This window comes from Podarcis cretensis (assembly GCF_951804945.1).
Source record: "Podarcis cretensis genome assembly, chromosome: 13".
NCBI classification, from domain to species: domain Eukaryota; kingdom Metazoa; phylum Chordata; class Lepidosauria; order Squamata; family Lacertidae; genus Podarcis; species Podarcis cretensis.
Window position 1 is genome coordinate 54,981,721 of NC_137182.1, and position 15,611 is coordinate 54,997,331.

Here is a 15,611-nt window from a genome sequence, read left to right on the forward strand (position 1 = left end):
TGCTGGGAGTTGCCATCTAAAACATCTGGCAGGCACCATGTTGACAAGGAGGCTGCTCTAAGAGGAACACCAATTGGGGCTTGCGTGGGTTGGCTGGAGCAGAATGAAACGCTAAGGAACGGCTGAGGAACGGCTAAGGGAGCTGGGCATGTTTAGCCTGGAGAAGAGGAGGTTAAGGGGTAATAGGATAGCCATGTTGAAATATGTAAAAGGATCAGTTACAGATAGGTAGCCGTGTTGGTCTGCCATAGTCAAAACAAAATAAAAAAATTCCTTCCAGTAGCACCTTAAAGACCAACTTAGTTAGTTCTTGGTATGAGCTTTCGTGTGCATGCACACGAAAGCTCATACCAAGAACTAACTTAGTTGGTCTTTAAGGTGCTACTGGAAGGAATTTTTTTATTTTATATAAAAGGATGTCACATAGAGGAGGGAGAAAGGTTGTTTTCTGCTGCTCCAGCGAAGCGGACACGGAGCAATGGCTCCAAACTACAAGAAAGAAGATTCCACCTAAACATTAGGAAGAACTTCCTGACAGTAAGAGCTGTTTGACAGTGGAATTTGCTGCCCAGGAGTGTGGTGGAGTCTCCTTCTTTGGAGGTCTTTAAGCAGAGGCTTGACAACCATATGTCAGGAGTGCTCTGATGGTGTTTCCTGCTTGGCAGGGGGTTGGACTCGATGGCCCTTGTGGTCTCTTCCAACTCTAGGATTCTATGATTCTATGAAACACATATGCAGTTCAAGTGCAAGGGCCAGTATCAGACAAGGGAGAGTTAACATCATCATCTTCATCATACTTTTTCTTCTTTGGCAATCACTCGTAGCTGAGTAAGATTCTCTTCCATAAACACGGTTTTAACAATGAGTCCGTAAGTGACTGTGGAGGCCAATTCTGGACCCACACCTCCTTTTATAGTGGGGACATTGATTTCCGGGCGGGAGTTGATCACGGTGTGGATTTGCCAAGCCTGCCTTCCTCTTAGCATGTTTCTCCCTTGCGTCCTGAGTTCGAGTGTCTTCAAAGCCCACAACACCTTTGGTAAAGGCTGTTCTCCAACTGGAGCGCTCGCAGGCCAGTGTTTCCCAGTTGTTAATGTTTATACTACAATGCTGAGGTTATACCAATGCTCCCACCCCTTTTCTCCTTTGCTTTGGAATATAAGGGTTATGCCCAGGGCCCCAGTCATTGGAGGCTGGACCATTCAGGCCAAGGGGGCACTGCCCCACTAACCTCAGCCTGCCCCAACCTGCCTGCCTGCCTGCCTTCTTATTTACACCCAGCAAGGGGGTAGTTGACGCGGGTGGCACTGTGGGTTAAACCACAGAGCCTAGGACTTGCCGATCAGAAGGTCGGCAGTTTGAATCCCCACGACGGGGTGAGCTCCCGTTGCTCGGTCCCTGCTCCTGCCAACCTAGCAGTTCGAAAGCACGTCAAAGTGCAAGTAGATAAATAGGTACCGCTCCGGCGGGAAGGTAAACGGCGTTTCCGTGCACTGCTCTGGTTCGCCAGAAGCGGATTAGTCCTGCTGGCCACATGACCCAGAAGCTGTATGCCGGCTCCCTCGGCCAATAAAGCGAGATGAGGGCCGCAACCCCAGAATCGGCCACGACTGGACCTAATGGTCAGGGGTCCCTTTACCTTTACTTTCTAAGGGGGTAGTTTGGGCTGTCATTGGCTCTGGCGCCACCTACTGTTGGGCTCCCTGCCTCCCGCCCTACCAGCCTCAATGGGCACCAGCCACCACGGCCTGGTGCCTGCCACATCTTTACAACCACAGCTGCAAAACTTGCAGGGAACAGCATTTCCAGGAAGGGCTGCCTCTTGAAACGGTGTTAGAAATTAGCACTTTTGTTTTGTTTTTGTAAAAAAAACAAAACCAAAATCATTTTATAATGCATACAAAACAGAGAGAACAAAGCTATAACAACAGATGAACATTGAAAAACAAACCTGTAAAACGAAAAGCACTTAGAATGAGCACAGTTGCGCGTCAGTTAAAATAACAAAGCCCAAGTAAAGAACATTAGCATTATCTGATTCTTAAGTGTCTTTACAGATTTGCCAGGCTTGTGACGAGGCTTGTCTTGAAAATTGTCCTTCTATGTAATAAAGGAATGCCGGATCATATAAGAAGCACCTGGAGGTTCTGGTCCTTGTGGACATCTCAAGTTCACCCCCCTCATGTCACCGTCACAACCCCCCCTGGGTGGTAGGTGAGTCTGAGAGGTAGCAACCGTACAAGGCTGCTCCAGGGGAATGAAGGCAGATTTTATCTTGTCTGGGGTTAGACCTGACAGACCATGCTGGGATGGCAACAGATGGCTGCATTTGCCAACCTGGTGCCCTCCAGATGTGGTGGGAATGGTGGTCCTGCACATCTGGAGGTTGACAAAGGATGCCATACCAACAAACGTCCCAGGAAAGCTCTCCCCGTCTGAGCTTTGCACGCGACTCCAAAATTAGTATCTCAAAACATACTGCGGAATCACACACAAACACCCCCCCCCACCACAACCACAATCGAGCCCCTTTTGTGCAAATGTCTGTATCAATTTACACAAGCGGCGGTGATTCCATTTTCTCCTCGCTCTCTCCCCTTCTCCCCACATTTTCTGTCTTTAGGGCAGGTTTTAAAAATTGCAGTCATCCTTTTTCTCTCTCATTCACCCCCCCCACCTTTCCTGGAAAGAAAGAGGAGGGGGGGAATAAACACACACACATCCCTCCATCTCCCAAAAAGTGTCCCTTCCTGGCTGACATTGGGATGAATGGGGGTGTTGGATTGGGGGGGGAGATGCCCCCTCTTTGCTGCTGGATTACGGGTGTTGCAAGAGGTGGGTTTAAAAAAGAAATATTTTAGATAACCAATTCTCTCTCCCTTTCCCCCGTTCCCCTCCCAGCTGTGTGAGAAACCCCGGATCCAACGGAAATCCGTGCTTTTCCATGCCGGATACGCGGCTTGCAAAAGCTCTCTCTGGCCGCTGGAAAGGGGGAGGCGGGGGGAGAGAGGAATGGGACCCGATGGTCACAGCAGTAGGGGAGGGAGAAGGATCTTTCGCGGTGGGGGGGTGGGGGGTGGAGAAGGAGGAAGAGCCTCTGCATCCTTCAAAACCAAGACCTAACCTTGCCTTCTCTTCTGATTCAAGGATCCGGAGACGCGTAAGTCGCTTTCTTTTGTTACAAAACCCCCTTTTCCAGTGGTGGGCATAATGTAGACCAAGTTGCCGGCGGCGGGGGGGGGGGGAGGAAAAGGAATATATTGATGGGGGCTACCTGCTTCGTTCCCTCGGGGACACCAGCTGGCAAAAGCAAGGAGGGCTCGGGTTTTTATTTTCCTGCCTTCACTAGGAAATATCCAACCCCCCCCCCCCCTTTGCCAAAGCATGCGTCAAACCCATCCACAACAGCAGCACCCCACTTCCTTTATAGAATCTGGACACAGAACCGTTTCCTTGAGTTTATGGGGGCTGGAGGGGGGTCGCTCTTGGAAAGGTGGGGGTGTCTCACCCCACCAGATGTTTCAGATACACATTTAGATGTTTCAGATATGATGGGGGAAAATATTCATTCTGTCTCCCCACCCTCCTCAAGAGCCTTCCTTCCTTCCCTTAGAGTCTCTTTGATTATAATTAATTCTATTTTTTATTTTATTTTTTTGCAACAGTTTTTGACTGCAGGAAGGGAGGAAAATGGTTGGCTGGCATAGAAGAGAGACAGCCATGAGGCTCAGACCAGCCGACAACGGAAGCCTTGCAATGCATTCCTAAGGAAACTGTTGGATCCTTACACACACACAGAAAAAAACACACCCCACAATTGCACAAGGGGGAGAAAAGAACCCTGAAAACCCCCAACCCCACCGATTTCCTACCCGTTGCTCTAGAGTAAGCAGCCTCGAGGGGGTGATGACGCACATGGGGGGGTGGCAAGATCCTTGGAAGGGATGCGCTTAAAAGACTCACCTCCATGGACCTGGGGGAAAAAATGGGTTTGATGGATATTGACCGGACTTGGGATGTGTGGGGTTTCTTTTTTTAATTGGAGGTGGGGGGTGAGACTCTTGTCTGGAAAGCTGAATGATCAGATTTGCTCTCGGAGAACTGGACGGTGCAGAATTTTCGTAGCAGCATTTTCCCAAAGTGTCACTGTCTTTGTATAATGTAAGGTCGAATGTGTCTTTGTGTGTGTATATGTATATTTGTGTGTGTAATGCTATGGAATACAGTTTTGTGAGGGGGAGAGATTTATTCTGTGCAAACCTCTTGGGAATGAGTTGTGCAAGAAAGCGGATATTCTGGCTTCCTCCAACCTGGTGCGCCCCAGCTGCTTTGGGCTACAACTCCCACCCTCCACCTGGGAAGGCTGAAGAGAGTTGTAGAGCAAAGCGGCTTGGGCTGGAGGTCTCCAGAGCAACGTTGCCCACCCTGGCCGCTTCACAACAACAGAATCTCCTTGTGGAGATTCACCAAAGTCCTGCTCTGAACATTTTCCGGGAGCATTGCAGGGATTTGTTGATTTAAGTTGTGGCAGGGAGTTAATCTTCTCCGGGTCAGATTTAACCTGGCTGAATTTTAAAACACGTATTTATTTATTTTTAATACATCCTCCTAGAGGTTGCACATTTTAATAAACAAACCTGTGGTATTACCTTGCTAGCACAGAATCATAGAATTGTAGAGGAAGAGAACCTAAGGAAGGAACATCAAGCTCGGCCCCCTGCAGTGCAGGAGCCATGGCTAAAGAATCTGACGAATGGCCACCCAACCTCTCTGTAAAATATCTTCTAAGGAAGGTTGAGTATTGCACATTTGAACGGATGCATAAAGCGCTGCTAGATCAGGCAGTTTCTTTTTATTTTAGTCCAGCATTGTGTGTGTGTGTGTGTGTGTGTGTGAGAGAGAGAGAGAGAGAGAGAGAGAGAGAGAGAGAGAGAGACTCATAGAATTGTAGAGTTCCCAAGGATCATGTAGTTCAACCCCCTGCAATGCAGGAATCTCAGCTAAAGCATCCATGACAGATTTGCCATCCACCGCAGTCCATGCTGCTAAAACAAAACACTGAGACTTTCTTCTAGCCAAGGCTTTGCCGGAAGTCATGAACCTTGTTGGCTCTGGAAACCTGTGAATCTGTTTGTTGGTGTCGTCAGGCAAGAGTGGGCCAGTGCATGGGCTGGATCAGTTCCCCAAACTGAGGAAAAGGGTTGCCATCTGGGTCAAACGGTGAATCCGCAAGGTGCCATCTTTTCAGTGCAGTAGGCAGAGACCTTACAGGCTGAAACCCTCTTTCACGGGACTGCATCTATATAATCTTGGGTGGCCAATAGCAAGAGGAGGGGTGTGTCAGTGGGTGGGGCGTGTGAAGCCCAGCCTCCCACTGGGGAGGAGCCAGCCAATTCTAACCCTCCTCTCTCTCTGTGTGTCTTCCCCATCTTCAGGTGGACAAGATGCTTTAGCCTCCTGACTGCACCTCTAGCACCGTGTCGAGCTCCTCCTACCCCTTCGCAGCCATGCCGCCACGCCCCTCGTCCGGGGAGCTGTGGGGGCTCCACCTCATGCCCCCGCGGATCATGGTGGACTGCTGCCTCCCCAACGGCATGATCGTCACGCTGGAGTGCCTGCGTGAAGCCACGCTCCTGGGCATCAAGCACGACCTTTTCAAGGAGGCCAGGAAATACCCCCTTTTCCACTTGCTGCAGGTGAGCCGACCCTGGGCAGCTAAGGAAACGGGAGGCCGGGAGGGGGAAAGCTTCAGCCCGCTCTGCAGGAGAGGGATTTAGCGAGCCAGGAGCAAGGACCTCTGGCTTAGTAGACCACAACATTAAAATGAGTTCCCAGTGTGATGCAGCAGCAAAAAAGGCTGATGCAATTCTAGGTGGCATCAACAGAAGTCCAGTATCCATGTGAAGTAATTGTTGTTATTTAGTCGTTTGGTCGTGTCCGCCTCTTCGTGACCCCCTGGACCAGAGCACGCCAGGCCCTCCTGTCTTCCACTGCCTCCCGCAGTTTGGTCAAACTCATGCTGGTCTCTTCGAGAACACTGTCCCACCATCTCGTCCTCTGTCGCCCCCTTCTCCTTGTGCCCTCCATCTTTCCCAACATCAGGGTCTTTTCCAGGGAGTCTTCTCTTCTCATGAGGTGGCCAAAGTCTTGGAGCCTCAGCTTCAGGATCTGTCCTTTCAGTGAGCACGCAGGGCTGATTTCCTTCAGAATGGATGCATTTGATCTTCTTGCAGTCCATGGGACTCTCTAGAGTCTCCTCCAGCACCAGAATTCAAAAGCATCCATTCTTCGGCGATCAGCCTTCTTTATGGTCCAGCTCTCACTTCCATACATCACTAAGTGAAGTAATAGTATCACTCTCTTCTGCCTTGGTCAGACCACACCGGGAGTGCTGTATGCAATTCTGGGCCCCTCAGTTTAAGAACAATATTGACAAGCTGGAAGGTGTGCAGAGGAGGGCGACCAAGATGATCGAGGGTCTGGAAACCAAGCCTGATGAGGAACGGTTGAGGGAGCTGGGTGTGTTTAGAAGGAAGAAGACTGAGAGATGAGAGGATAGCCATCTCTAAATACCTGAAGGGTTGTCGCATGGAAGATGGAGCAAGATTGTTTTCTGCTGCTCTGGAGGGCAAGACCCGAAACAACGGATTCAAGTTATAAGCAAAGGCTGGGAGAGACTCTTCTGCCACTCAGTGTAGACAAGACTCAGCTAGATGGACCAAGGATTCCATGTTTTCCTATATCGTCCATCAGTTTCCTTTTGAAGCTATACCGTTGCTCGGTCCCAGCTCCTGCCAACCTATCAGTTCAAAAGCATGTCAGAGTGCAAGTAGATAAATAGGTACCGCTCTGGCGGGGAGGTAAACGGCATTTCTGTGCGCTGCTCTGGTTCGCCAGAAGCGGCTTAGTCATGCTGGCCACACAGGGGCGCCGACTTATAAAAAATATTGGGGGGGCGGGGGCCCATACCAACTTATAAAAAATATTGGGGGGGCCCAAGACCTCCAAACTGCTGCTGCTGGGGGAACGAAAGGGGCGAGCCCCGGGCTGCCCCGACCTTAAGTGAACCTGTGAGGGCCCGCCCTTTGCGGCAGCCGATTGGCTGCCGCCGTGGGCGGTGAATATTAATGAGCTAGGGGGAATCCCCGCTTCTCGCGCGCCAGCCCCGCGAGATTGTTGATGGGTCGAGAGCCCGCAACCCCACCCCCTCTCTATATCGGGAGTGGCTTTGTTTTTCTTAAATTATTGGGGGGGCGGAGCCCCCCCAAACGAATTTTTGAGGGGGCTCGGGCCCCCTCAGGCCCCATGGAGTCGGCGCCTATGTGGCCACATGACCCAGAAACTGTACGCCGGCTCCCTCGGCCAGTAAAGCAAGATGAACGCCGCAACCCCAGAGTCAGCCACGACTGGACCTAATGATTAGAGGTCCCTTTACCTTTTAAGCCCATTGCCACACCTTGTGGCAATGAGTTCCGTAAGCCAGTGGTGCGTTTTGTGTAACCAAGTTACTTCCTTCTGCTCTTCCTGAACCTATCCCCACATCAATACCATTGGGCGACCCTGCATTCTAGCATTATGAGCGAGGAAGGAAGGAAGACATAGAATGACAGAATCCTACAATCACAGAATTGTAGAGTTGGAAGGGTCCCCCAAGGGCCATCTAGTCTAACCCCCGACGATGTATCTGGGAAACGATTGGGTTAGGGAAGGAAGTCTAGTGCATGGGTATCTGGGAGGTGTTCAGTGTCTCCCTTTGTTTCCCTACCCAGGAGGAATCTTCCTACATCTTCGTAGGGGTGACGCAGGAAGCCGAGAGGGAAGAATTCTTCGACGAGTCCCGGCGCCTTTGCGACCTCCGTCTCTTCCAGCCCATCCTGAAGGTCATTGAGCCGGTGGGAAACCGGGAGGAAAAGATCCTCAACCGGGAAATTGGTGAGTCCGAGGCCAAACTAGACAAGGGGGGCAGTCGAGTGGTACCCAGAAGGTTTGATGGTCAGGTGTCCCTACTTTGCTCCCAGGGTTCGCGATCGGGATGCCCATCTGCGAATTCGAGCTGGTCAAGGACCCCGAGGTGCAGGAATTTCGGCGGAACATCCTGTCGGTTTGCCGCGAAGCCGTGGAGACCCGGGGATCTGCGGGGCCCCCGAGTCAGGCTCTGTATGTCTACCCCCCCAATGTGGAATCCAGCCCAGAGTTGCCCAAACACGTGTACAGCAAACTGGACAAAGGTAAACAGGGGCTTTATTAGAGGCAGAGGGGCAGGAATTGGGTGTGTTTCTATAGCATGCATTTAATTTTTATGATGGAGGGGCGAAATGTTTTGGCGAGGAGGCATCGTTGTGTGTTTTTAAAATCTGGGGAAAGGAGAAATGTGGCCGGAGGAGAGATACCACTTTCCCCCTGAGTGAACCCAACTAGATTAATTTCCTGATGGCTTCCCTTCAAAGCCATTTTGGACCATTGTAGGTTCAGGTCTTTGTGACCTGTTTCTGCTGTTAGTATTTGTGAGAAGTTCAGTTATGAGAGCAAGGATATGCCCGGGGTCCATTTTTCCTCACTGGATGTCCCCTTGTGATGCGCTGCGCACAAGACACATCATATGGGGACTTTCGGTGAGGAAAAATGGCAGGCGCCACGGCAGCGAGCAGCAAGCAGCTCCTGGAGCCAGCCAGAGCCAACTGCGCTACCAGATTGGCTCCGGGCTGCTGAGGCTGCCGCTGTCACGTTTCTCGGGGACAGATTTGCAAATCCAGGGACAGAATTTGTCTGGGGACAGATTTGCAAATCCGGGGACGGGATTTCTCTGGGGACAAATTTGCAAATCCGGGGACTGTCCCCGGGAACATCTGGTAACCCTACTGTAAAGTAGGCCAGGCTGAGAGCCAGTGACTTTGCCAGAGGGTCCTCTATTCCCTCTCCCCCCCGCCTCCCCCCACCCCGGCCATGCTGACCATGCGCTCTCTCTCTCTCTCTCTCTCCGCCGCACCATACCAGCTCACCCAAATGACAGTTCCTTGTCCTGCTTTTCCCCCCACCCTCCTTCCGTCTCCTGAAGGTCGGATCATAGTTACCATTTGGGTTATTGTGTCTCCAAACAACGACAAACAGAAATACACCCTCAAGACCCCCCACGATGCTCTGCCGGAGCAGGTGATCGCCGAGGCCATCCGGAAGAAGACGCGGAGCATGCACCTGTCGCCGGAGCAGCTGCGCCTGTGCGTGCAGGAGTACCAGGGGAAGTACCTCCTCAAGGTGTGCGGCTGCGACGAGTACTTGCTGGAGAAATACCCGCTCAGCCAGTACAAGGTGAGGTGGCCCTTCCTGCCCACAGCCCTGCCTCCCTCCCTTCCACACCCCACTCACTGCCTCCCCTCTCCCTGCGCCCCCAGTACATGAGGAACTGCATCACCATCGGCCGCCTGCCCCACCTGATGCTCATGAGCAAGGAGAGCCTCTACAGCCAGCTGCCGGCCAACGTCTTTGTGCTGCCCTCCTACGCCCGCCGCTCGGCCACCTCTTCCCACGTCAACGGAGACGTCCCCACCAAGTCGCTCTGGTCCATCAACAGCCTCCTGCGCATCAAGATCCTGTGCGCAACCTACGTCAACGTCAACATCCGGGATATCGATAAGGTTGTGGGGGGAAAGGAGCGAGAGAAGCCAGGCATCCAAGTTTCCCCAGGGAGGGAGTAGGGGGCATACAACTCACATTGCACAGACCGAATCCCTGTTTATTTTTTATATTTTCCATTTATTACATTTATATACAAAACGAAACAAAGGGTGGCAAATTTTGCTAAATTTATTCTCATAGCTGTCAAGTGTCCCTTATTTGGAGGGAAAGTCCCATATCCCAGCGCCGTGTCCCACTGCTGTCCCTTCTTGATGATGTCCCTTAAATTTCCCGGGTTTCAAAGGAAGCATCTCCTCTCCCTCCCTCCCTCCCTGCCGGCCAGGGAGGAGGGAGGCTCCAACTGTGTTGCTTGGCTGCGTTGCTCACCCAATAAGGAGTCTGAGAACGACTGGGGGGTGGAGCTTGCATGCCTTGTGCTGATCAAATTGACCGCGTTGCCTGGGGACTCGCCTTTGCTCAGCGCTTCCCAGCGGAGAGGGGACGGTGGTTTTCCTTGCTGCATCCCCTTTGCCGGGTTGCTGCGCTGTGGGAACCACCGCTTGAGGCTTTGTTTGGCTGCTGGCTGGGCTTTCTGCCTTTGGCTGGGAGGTGCTCAGAAGTTGATCATAGCTGTGCTCGGAAAATCCCTTATTTTGGCTGCTGATCCCTTTTTTTCGAGGCTGCTGGTCCCTTATTTTCAAATCTGTAAGTTGACAGCTATGTTTATTCTGTGGGAGGGTGGCTCCTTGGAGAGGAAGGGGCCAGTGGTGTTAAGAGCAGGAGACCCCCAGACTCTTTCCTTTCTTCCTCTTAGGACTCACAGAATCATAGAATTGTAGAGTCGGAAGGGGCCTTAAGAGTCACCTAGTCCAAACCCCTGCAATTCTGGAATCTCAACTAAAGCATCCCTGATTCAGATAGCCACCCAACTTCTGCTTAAAAACATCCAAGAAAGGGGATTCCACAACCTCCTGAGGGAGTCCATTCCACAGTCGAGCATCTCATATTGTCAGAAAGTTCTTCCCAGTGTTTAGTCGGAATATCCTTTCTTGTAACTTGAATCCATTGAATCCCTTTCCAGATCTACGTCCGAACGGGGATTTTCCACGGCGGGGAGCCCCTTTGCGACAACGTCAACACGCAGCGCGTTCCGTGTTCCAACCCTCGGTAACTGTGGCATAACTAACGGGGAGCTGCCTTATACTGGCCTAGGGCATTGGGGGTCCACCTTGCTCAGAACGGCCTTCATTGAGATCTGTGGCTTTCAGAATTTCAGGCAGGGGGGTTTCTTTCCCAACCCTGCCTAGAGATGCCATTGAGGATTTGACCTGGGACCCCTTTCTGCATGCAAAGCTTAAACTGCCCTTCTCTGGTGGGGGAAGAAGAAATGTATGAGTACGAGGGGATCCGGCGCCATGAAGAGGGTGGCGGGGGTGAGTTTCCTCTGCAGCCCCCCTGTACTGACACCCCACTCCCCCTCTTCCTCACTGCCAGGTGGAACGAGTGGCTGTCGTACGACATCTATCTCACCGACTTGCCCCGGGCTGCCCGACTCTGCGTTTCCATCTGCTCAGTGAAAGGCCGGAAAGGGGCCAAGGAGGTGAGCCGGGATTTGGGATTTCCCTGTGGTTTAATTCAAGGGTCAGCTGAGCCCTGTAGGAAGCTGCCTCGTCCATTCAGCTCAATATTAAATATAACAATGACAGGCAGCGCCTCTCCAGGGTTTCAGACATTCGTCTCTCAGCCCTTCCTGGGATTGAACCTGGGACCTTGCGAACCAGGTGCTCTCCCACTGAGCCGTGGCCCTGCCTTAATCCTTGAATGTGTGAAAGGGTGGTGAAGAAGAGAGCACAGCTGAGGATGGGTACAAGCCCTAGGCCCGGGGGCCTGAACCAGACCAATGACCTTCTCAATCCAGCCCGCGGACGGTCCGGGAATCAGCGTGTTTTTACATGAATAGAATGTGTCCTTTTATTTAAAATGCATCTCTGGGTTATTTGTGGGGCATAGGAATTCATTCATTTCCCCCCAAAAAAATACAGTCTGGCCCCCACAAGGTCTGAGGGACAGTGGACCGGCCCCCTGCTGAAAAGGTTTGCTGATCCCTGCGGGCCTATGCCTTCCTCCACGCTGCAGCTACAGGTGTTTCAGGAGCTCCAGCACCTCTTTTCTTTTGGGGAAATTAAGTTCAGCTTGCAAACCAAGACACCTGGATTGTCTGTGATGGGGAATCTTGGGAGGGGCGAGGTCTTCAACCGGCTGGTTGGGACACATGACAGAGTTCCGGCCCGATTCAAGGTGGGTCGCAGCAGCAGCCCTCCTGCCGTGCAAATAAATGTTTTAAAAAAGTAAGAAGTGGTTTTCCAAATACATGTTTGGGTTAAAGGTGGGTCCCCAGTCTAAAAAAGACTGAAGACTGCTGTTTGAGGGTCCGTTAGCTTAAGGGATGGAGGCACTCCTTCTGCACTTTGACTCAGCACCCCATGGTCTCTCTGCCCCCTTGCCTAACAGGAGCACTGCCCCCTGGCCTGGGGCAACGTCAACCTCTTTGATTACAAAGACACGCTGGTGGCTGGGAAAATGGCTCTGAACCTTTGGCCCGTTCCCCATGGTCTGGAGGATTTGCTGAACCCCATTGGAGTGGGGGGCTCCAACCCCAATAAAGTGAGTCTGCTAGTCAGCTTTACAATACTGTTGTTGTTGTTGTTGTTGTTTTGTTACTGCATTGCTTTTTGTCCAAGTTACGTTTTATTACTGTTTGTAGCCAGGGGCCATTACAATATGGACCTAAAACACATATGTGCAAAACACACATCACCAATCCAATTAGAATACAAATAAGCTGGATTTTAAATGCTCCATGGAGTTTAAAACTTCCCTGTACATGTAGCACTGATCTGAGTGAGAAAGGCCTTTCTTTATCTTTTTTGCAGCTAGTGCAAATAAAGCGGCCTTTAACTAATGCCTGTTTCTGCATCAGCCTGCAGCCACCTTATCTTAAAACCATCTGGCTGGCCTTCCAAGAAAGTCTGAAAAGGGAGAATAAAGGCTTGTCCCGCTCTTTCCAGACACAAGTCCACGCTTAAAAGCTTTGTGTCTGAGCGTTTTTGGGTTTCTTTTGCCCTTTCGAAAACCCACTCTTTAGTGCTCAATCGGAAAAAAGTCGATTTGTTTTTTTTTTTTTATAAATATTTATTGAAATTTTTAAGTAAATACAAAATGCAAAAATAATAAACAGTATAACATGGATCATAACAGATTTTTTCATAACTTCTTTGGACTCCCTCACGTCTCCCGCTCCCACTTACATCATTATAACCTTTTTCCAGCAATTTATCATCTTGTTTACATTCTTAAATCTCGTTCAATTAATTTAATCTAATAATTCTCCAGAAATTTTATATTTTCCTCAATCTCACTTATCGTCAAATTCAAGTCTAATTCAATGGTAGGCAGTTATTTATATCTAGCATCCTTCTTAGTCTTCTGCCAAATTACAATACTTTTGTAAATAAATCTTGAATTTCCTCCAGTCTTCTTCAACCCTCTCTTCTCCCAGGTCTCGAATTCTACCAGTCATCTCGGCCAGTTGCATATAGTCCATCAGCTGCATCTGCCATTCTTCCAGTGTGGGTAGATCTTGAGTTTTCCAGCTCTTAGCTGGAAAAAAAAAAAAAAAGTCGATTTGTGTTTTCCATGGATCACCGTTGGCTCCGATTAAGCTTTAAAGGGTGGGTTTTCTCAGGGAAAGCTCTGGGGCAGAAAACAGGTGCTCAGACAAGGAGCTTTAAAGCACAGGGCATGCCTGGAAAGAGCAGAGGAAGTGTGGATAAGCTCTAAACAGAACCCTTGGTGGATTTATAAATAATAATATAAGATATAGCGCAATCCATCTTCAATTTGTTCTCCATAAGAGTACATATGTACACAGAAACATTCCTTTACTAGCTTCTTATAAAACCTGCTTTGGGCCCCTCCACGCATCCTTTTTATTCTGTATTCATAACGACTTGTGCTCATCATGGTGTCAGGGTAAGGTAAAGGGACCCCTGACCATTAGGTCCAGTCGTGACCAACTCTGGGGTTGTGGCGCTCATCTTGCTTTACTGGCCGAGGGAGCCAGCGTACTGCTTCCGGGTCATGTGGCCAGCATGACTAAGCCGCCTCTGGCGAACTAGAGCAGTGCATGGAAACGCCGTTTACCTTCCCGCCGGAGCGGTACCTATTTATCTACTTGCACTCTGACATGCTTTTGAACTGCTAGGTTGGCAGGAGCTGGGACCGAGCGACAGGAGCTCACCCCATCACGGGGATTCAAACCACCGACCTTCCGATCGGCAAGTCCTAGGCTCTGTGGTTTAACCCACAGCGCCACCTACGTCTGTACTTAATGGTATCTCCAGGTAGACTAGGAAAAACTCCCTACCTGAAACCCTGGCGAGTTACAGCCAGTCAATGGAGGCGGTGCTGAGCCAGATGGAACCCAACTGTCCTTCCTTGGAGGGTTTTAAGCAGCGGATTGACGTTCATCCATCATGAATGCTTCATTTGAGATTCCTGCATTGCGGGGGTTGGACTGGATGACCCTCAGGGTCCCTTTCAACTCTACAGTTCTATGCTTCTGAATGGGCTGGCTCTGCATAAGGCAGTTTATTGCGTTCTTAATCTCTGATGTCCACCCATCCACACAATGCATCTTTAACTTATGAAGTTCTCAGCATGACGGCGATGGCCACCAACTTAACCAGAGCAGTGCACGGAAACGCCGTTCACCTTCCCGCCAGAGCGGTACCTGTTTATCTACTTGCACTTTGAGGTGCTTTCGAACTGCTAGGTTGGCAGGAACAGGGACTGAGCAACGGGAGCTCACCCCGTCACGGGGATTCGAACCACCGACTTGATCAGCAAGTCCTAGGCTCTGTGGTTTAACCCACAGCGCCACCCGCGTCCCAGTTATACACAAACTCGCTTTCAATACCATTTGCTCCCGCAAAAGGTTTCCGAGTTAACGAACTCCTTCGTTGCCAATTAGCACAGGTGCCCCCCGCAACTTCCTGCTAAAATCCTGCAACTTTTCATCCTGGAAACATTAAAGAGGACCCTGTACTTGCCCTAGATTTGTAAGATTCTGGATAAAAGAAGGCCTTCATGCAGCGCATAGTTAAAATTATGGAGGCACAGAGTGGCCACCAACTTGGATGGCCTTAGAGGAGGCTTTTGGTTTTCCCTTTGGGGCATCTGCGTGGCCACTGAGAGAACAGGATGCTGGGCTAGTAAGGCCATGGGCCTGATCCAGCAGGCTATCCTTAGGTTCTTACACACCTGCGACCTCATCACCTTTGCTTTCCGTAGGAGACCCCGTGCCTTGAGCTAGAATTCACTTGGTACAGCCACACCGTCAAATTTGCTGATGCCACCGAGATAGAGGAGCACGCCAACTGGGCCATGTCCCGGGAGCTTGGGCTCAACTACTGTATGGTGGGACTGGTAAGAGACCCAACTCCATCGTAGGACTGTTGCGGGGGAGAAATGGCTCTCGTGGGCAGAAAGAAAGGGGCGTCTGACTTACTCGGATAGGTCTCCCTGTTCCATAGCACTCACTTTCCTAGGCTTGGGGTGAGAAGACAAGGCAATGCCACAGGACACTTTAAAGATAAAGGGACCCCTGACCATTAGGCCCAGTCGTGGACGACTCTGGGGTTGTGGCGCTCATCTCGCTTTACTGGCCGAGGGAGCCGGCGTACAGCTTCCGGGTCATGTGGCCAGCAGGACTAAGCCGCTTCTGGCGAACCAGAGCAGTGCACGGAAACGCCGTTTACCTTCCCGCCGGAGCGGTACCTATTTATCTACTTGCACTTTGACGTGCTTTCGAACTGCTAGGTGGGCAGGAGCAGGGACCGAGCAACGGGAGCTCACCCCGTTGCGGGGATTCGAACCGCTGACCTTCTGATTGGCAAGTCCTAGGCTCTGTGGTTTAACCCACAGCACCACCCGCATCC

General features: G+C 50.9%; 1 protein-coding gene across 3 annotated transcripts in view; it reads left to right on the forward strand.

Moving 5' to 3' along the window:
- Window positions 1-1,861: 1,861 nt before the first annotated feature.
- The window catches only part of LOC307202113 (phosphatidylinositol 4,5-bisphosphate 3-kinase catalytic subunit alpha isoform-like), a 34,831-nt gene continuing 21,081 nt past the window's right edge, over window positions 1,862-15,611 (forward strand). Inside the window, exons 1-11 of one of the 3 annotated variants that reach the window (XM_079951770.1) lie at window positions 1,862-2,214; window positions 3,666-3,885; window positions 5,436-5,696; window positions 7,770-7,932; window positions 8,019-8,228; window positions 9,056-9,306; window positions 9,390-9,632; window positions 10,694-10,779; window positions 11,107-11,212; window positions 12,124-12,276; window positions 14,965-15,099. In XM_079951770.1, coding sequence (XP_079807896.1) covers window positions 5,508-5,696; window positions 7,770-7,932; window positions 8,019-8,228; window positions 9,056-9,306; window positions 9,390-9,632; window positions 10,694-10,779; window positions 11,107-11,212; window positions 12,124-12,276; window positions 14,965-15,099 — 1,536 coding nt within the window. In that variant the 5' untranslated portion in view covers window positions 1,862-2,214; window positions 3,666-3,885; window positions 5,436-5,507. Of the gene's footprint in view, window positions 2,215-2,237; window positions 3,161-3,665; window positions 3,886-5,435; window positions 5,697-7,769; window positions 7,933-8,018; window positions 8,229-9,055; window positions 9,307-9,389; window positions 9,633-10,693; window positions 10,780-11,106; window positions 11,213-12,123; window positions 12,277-14,964; window positions 15,100-15,611 lie in introns of those variants that run through there. The other 2 variants (XM_079951771.1, XM_079951769.1) reach the window with 2 other exon arrangements.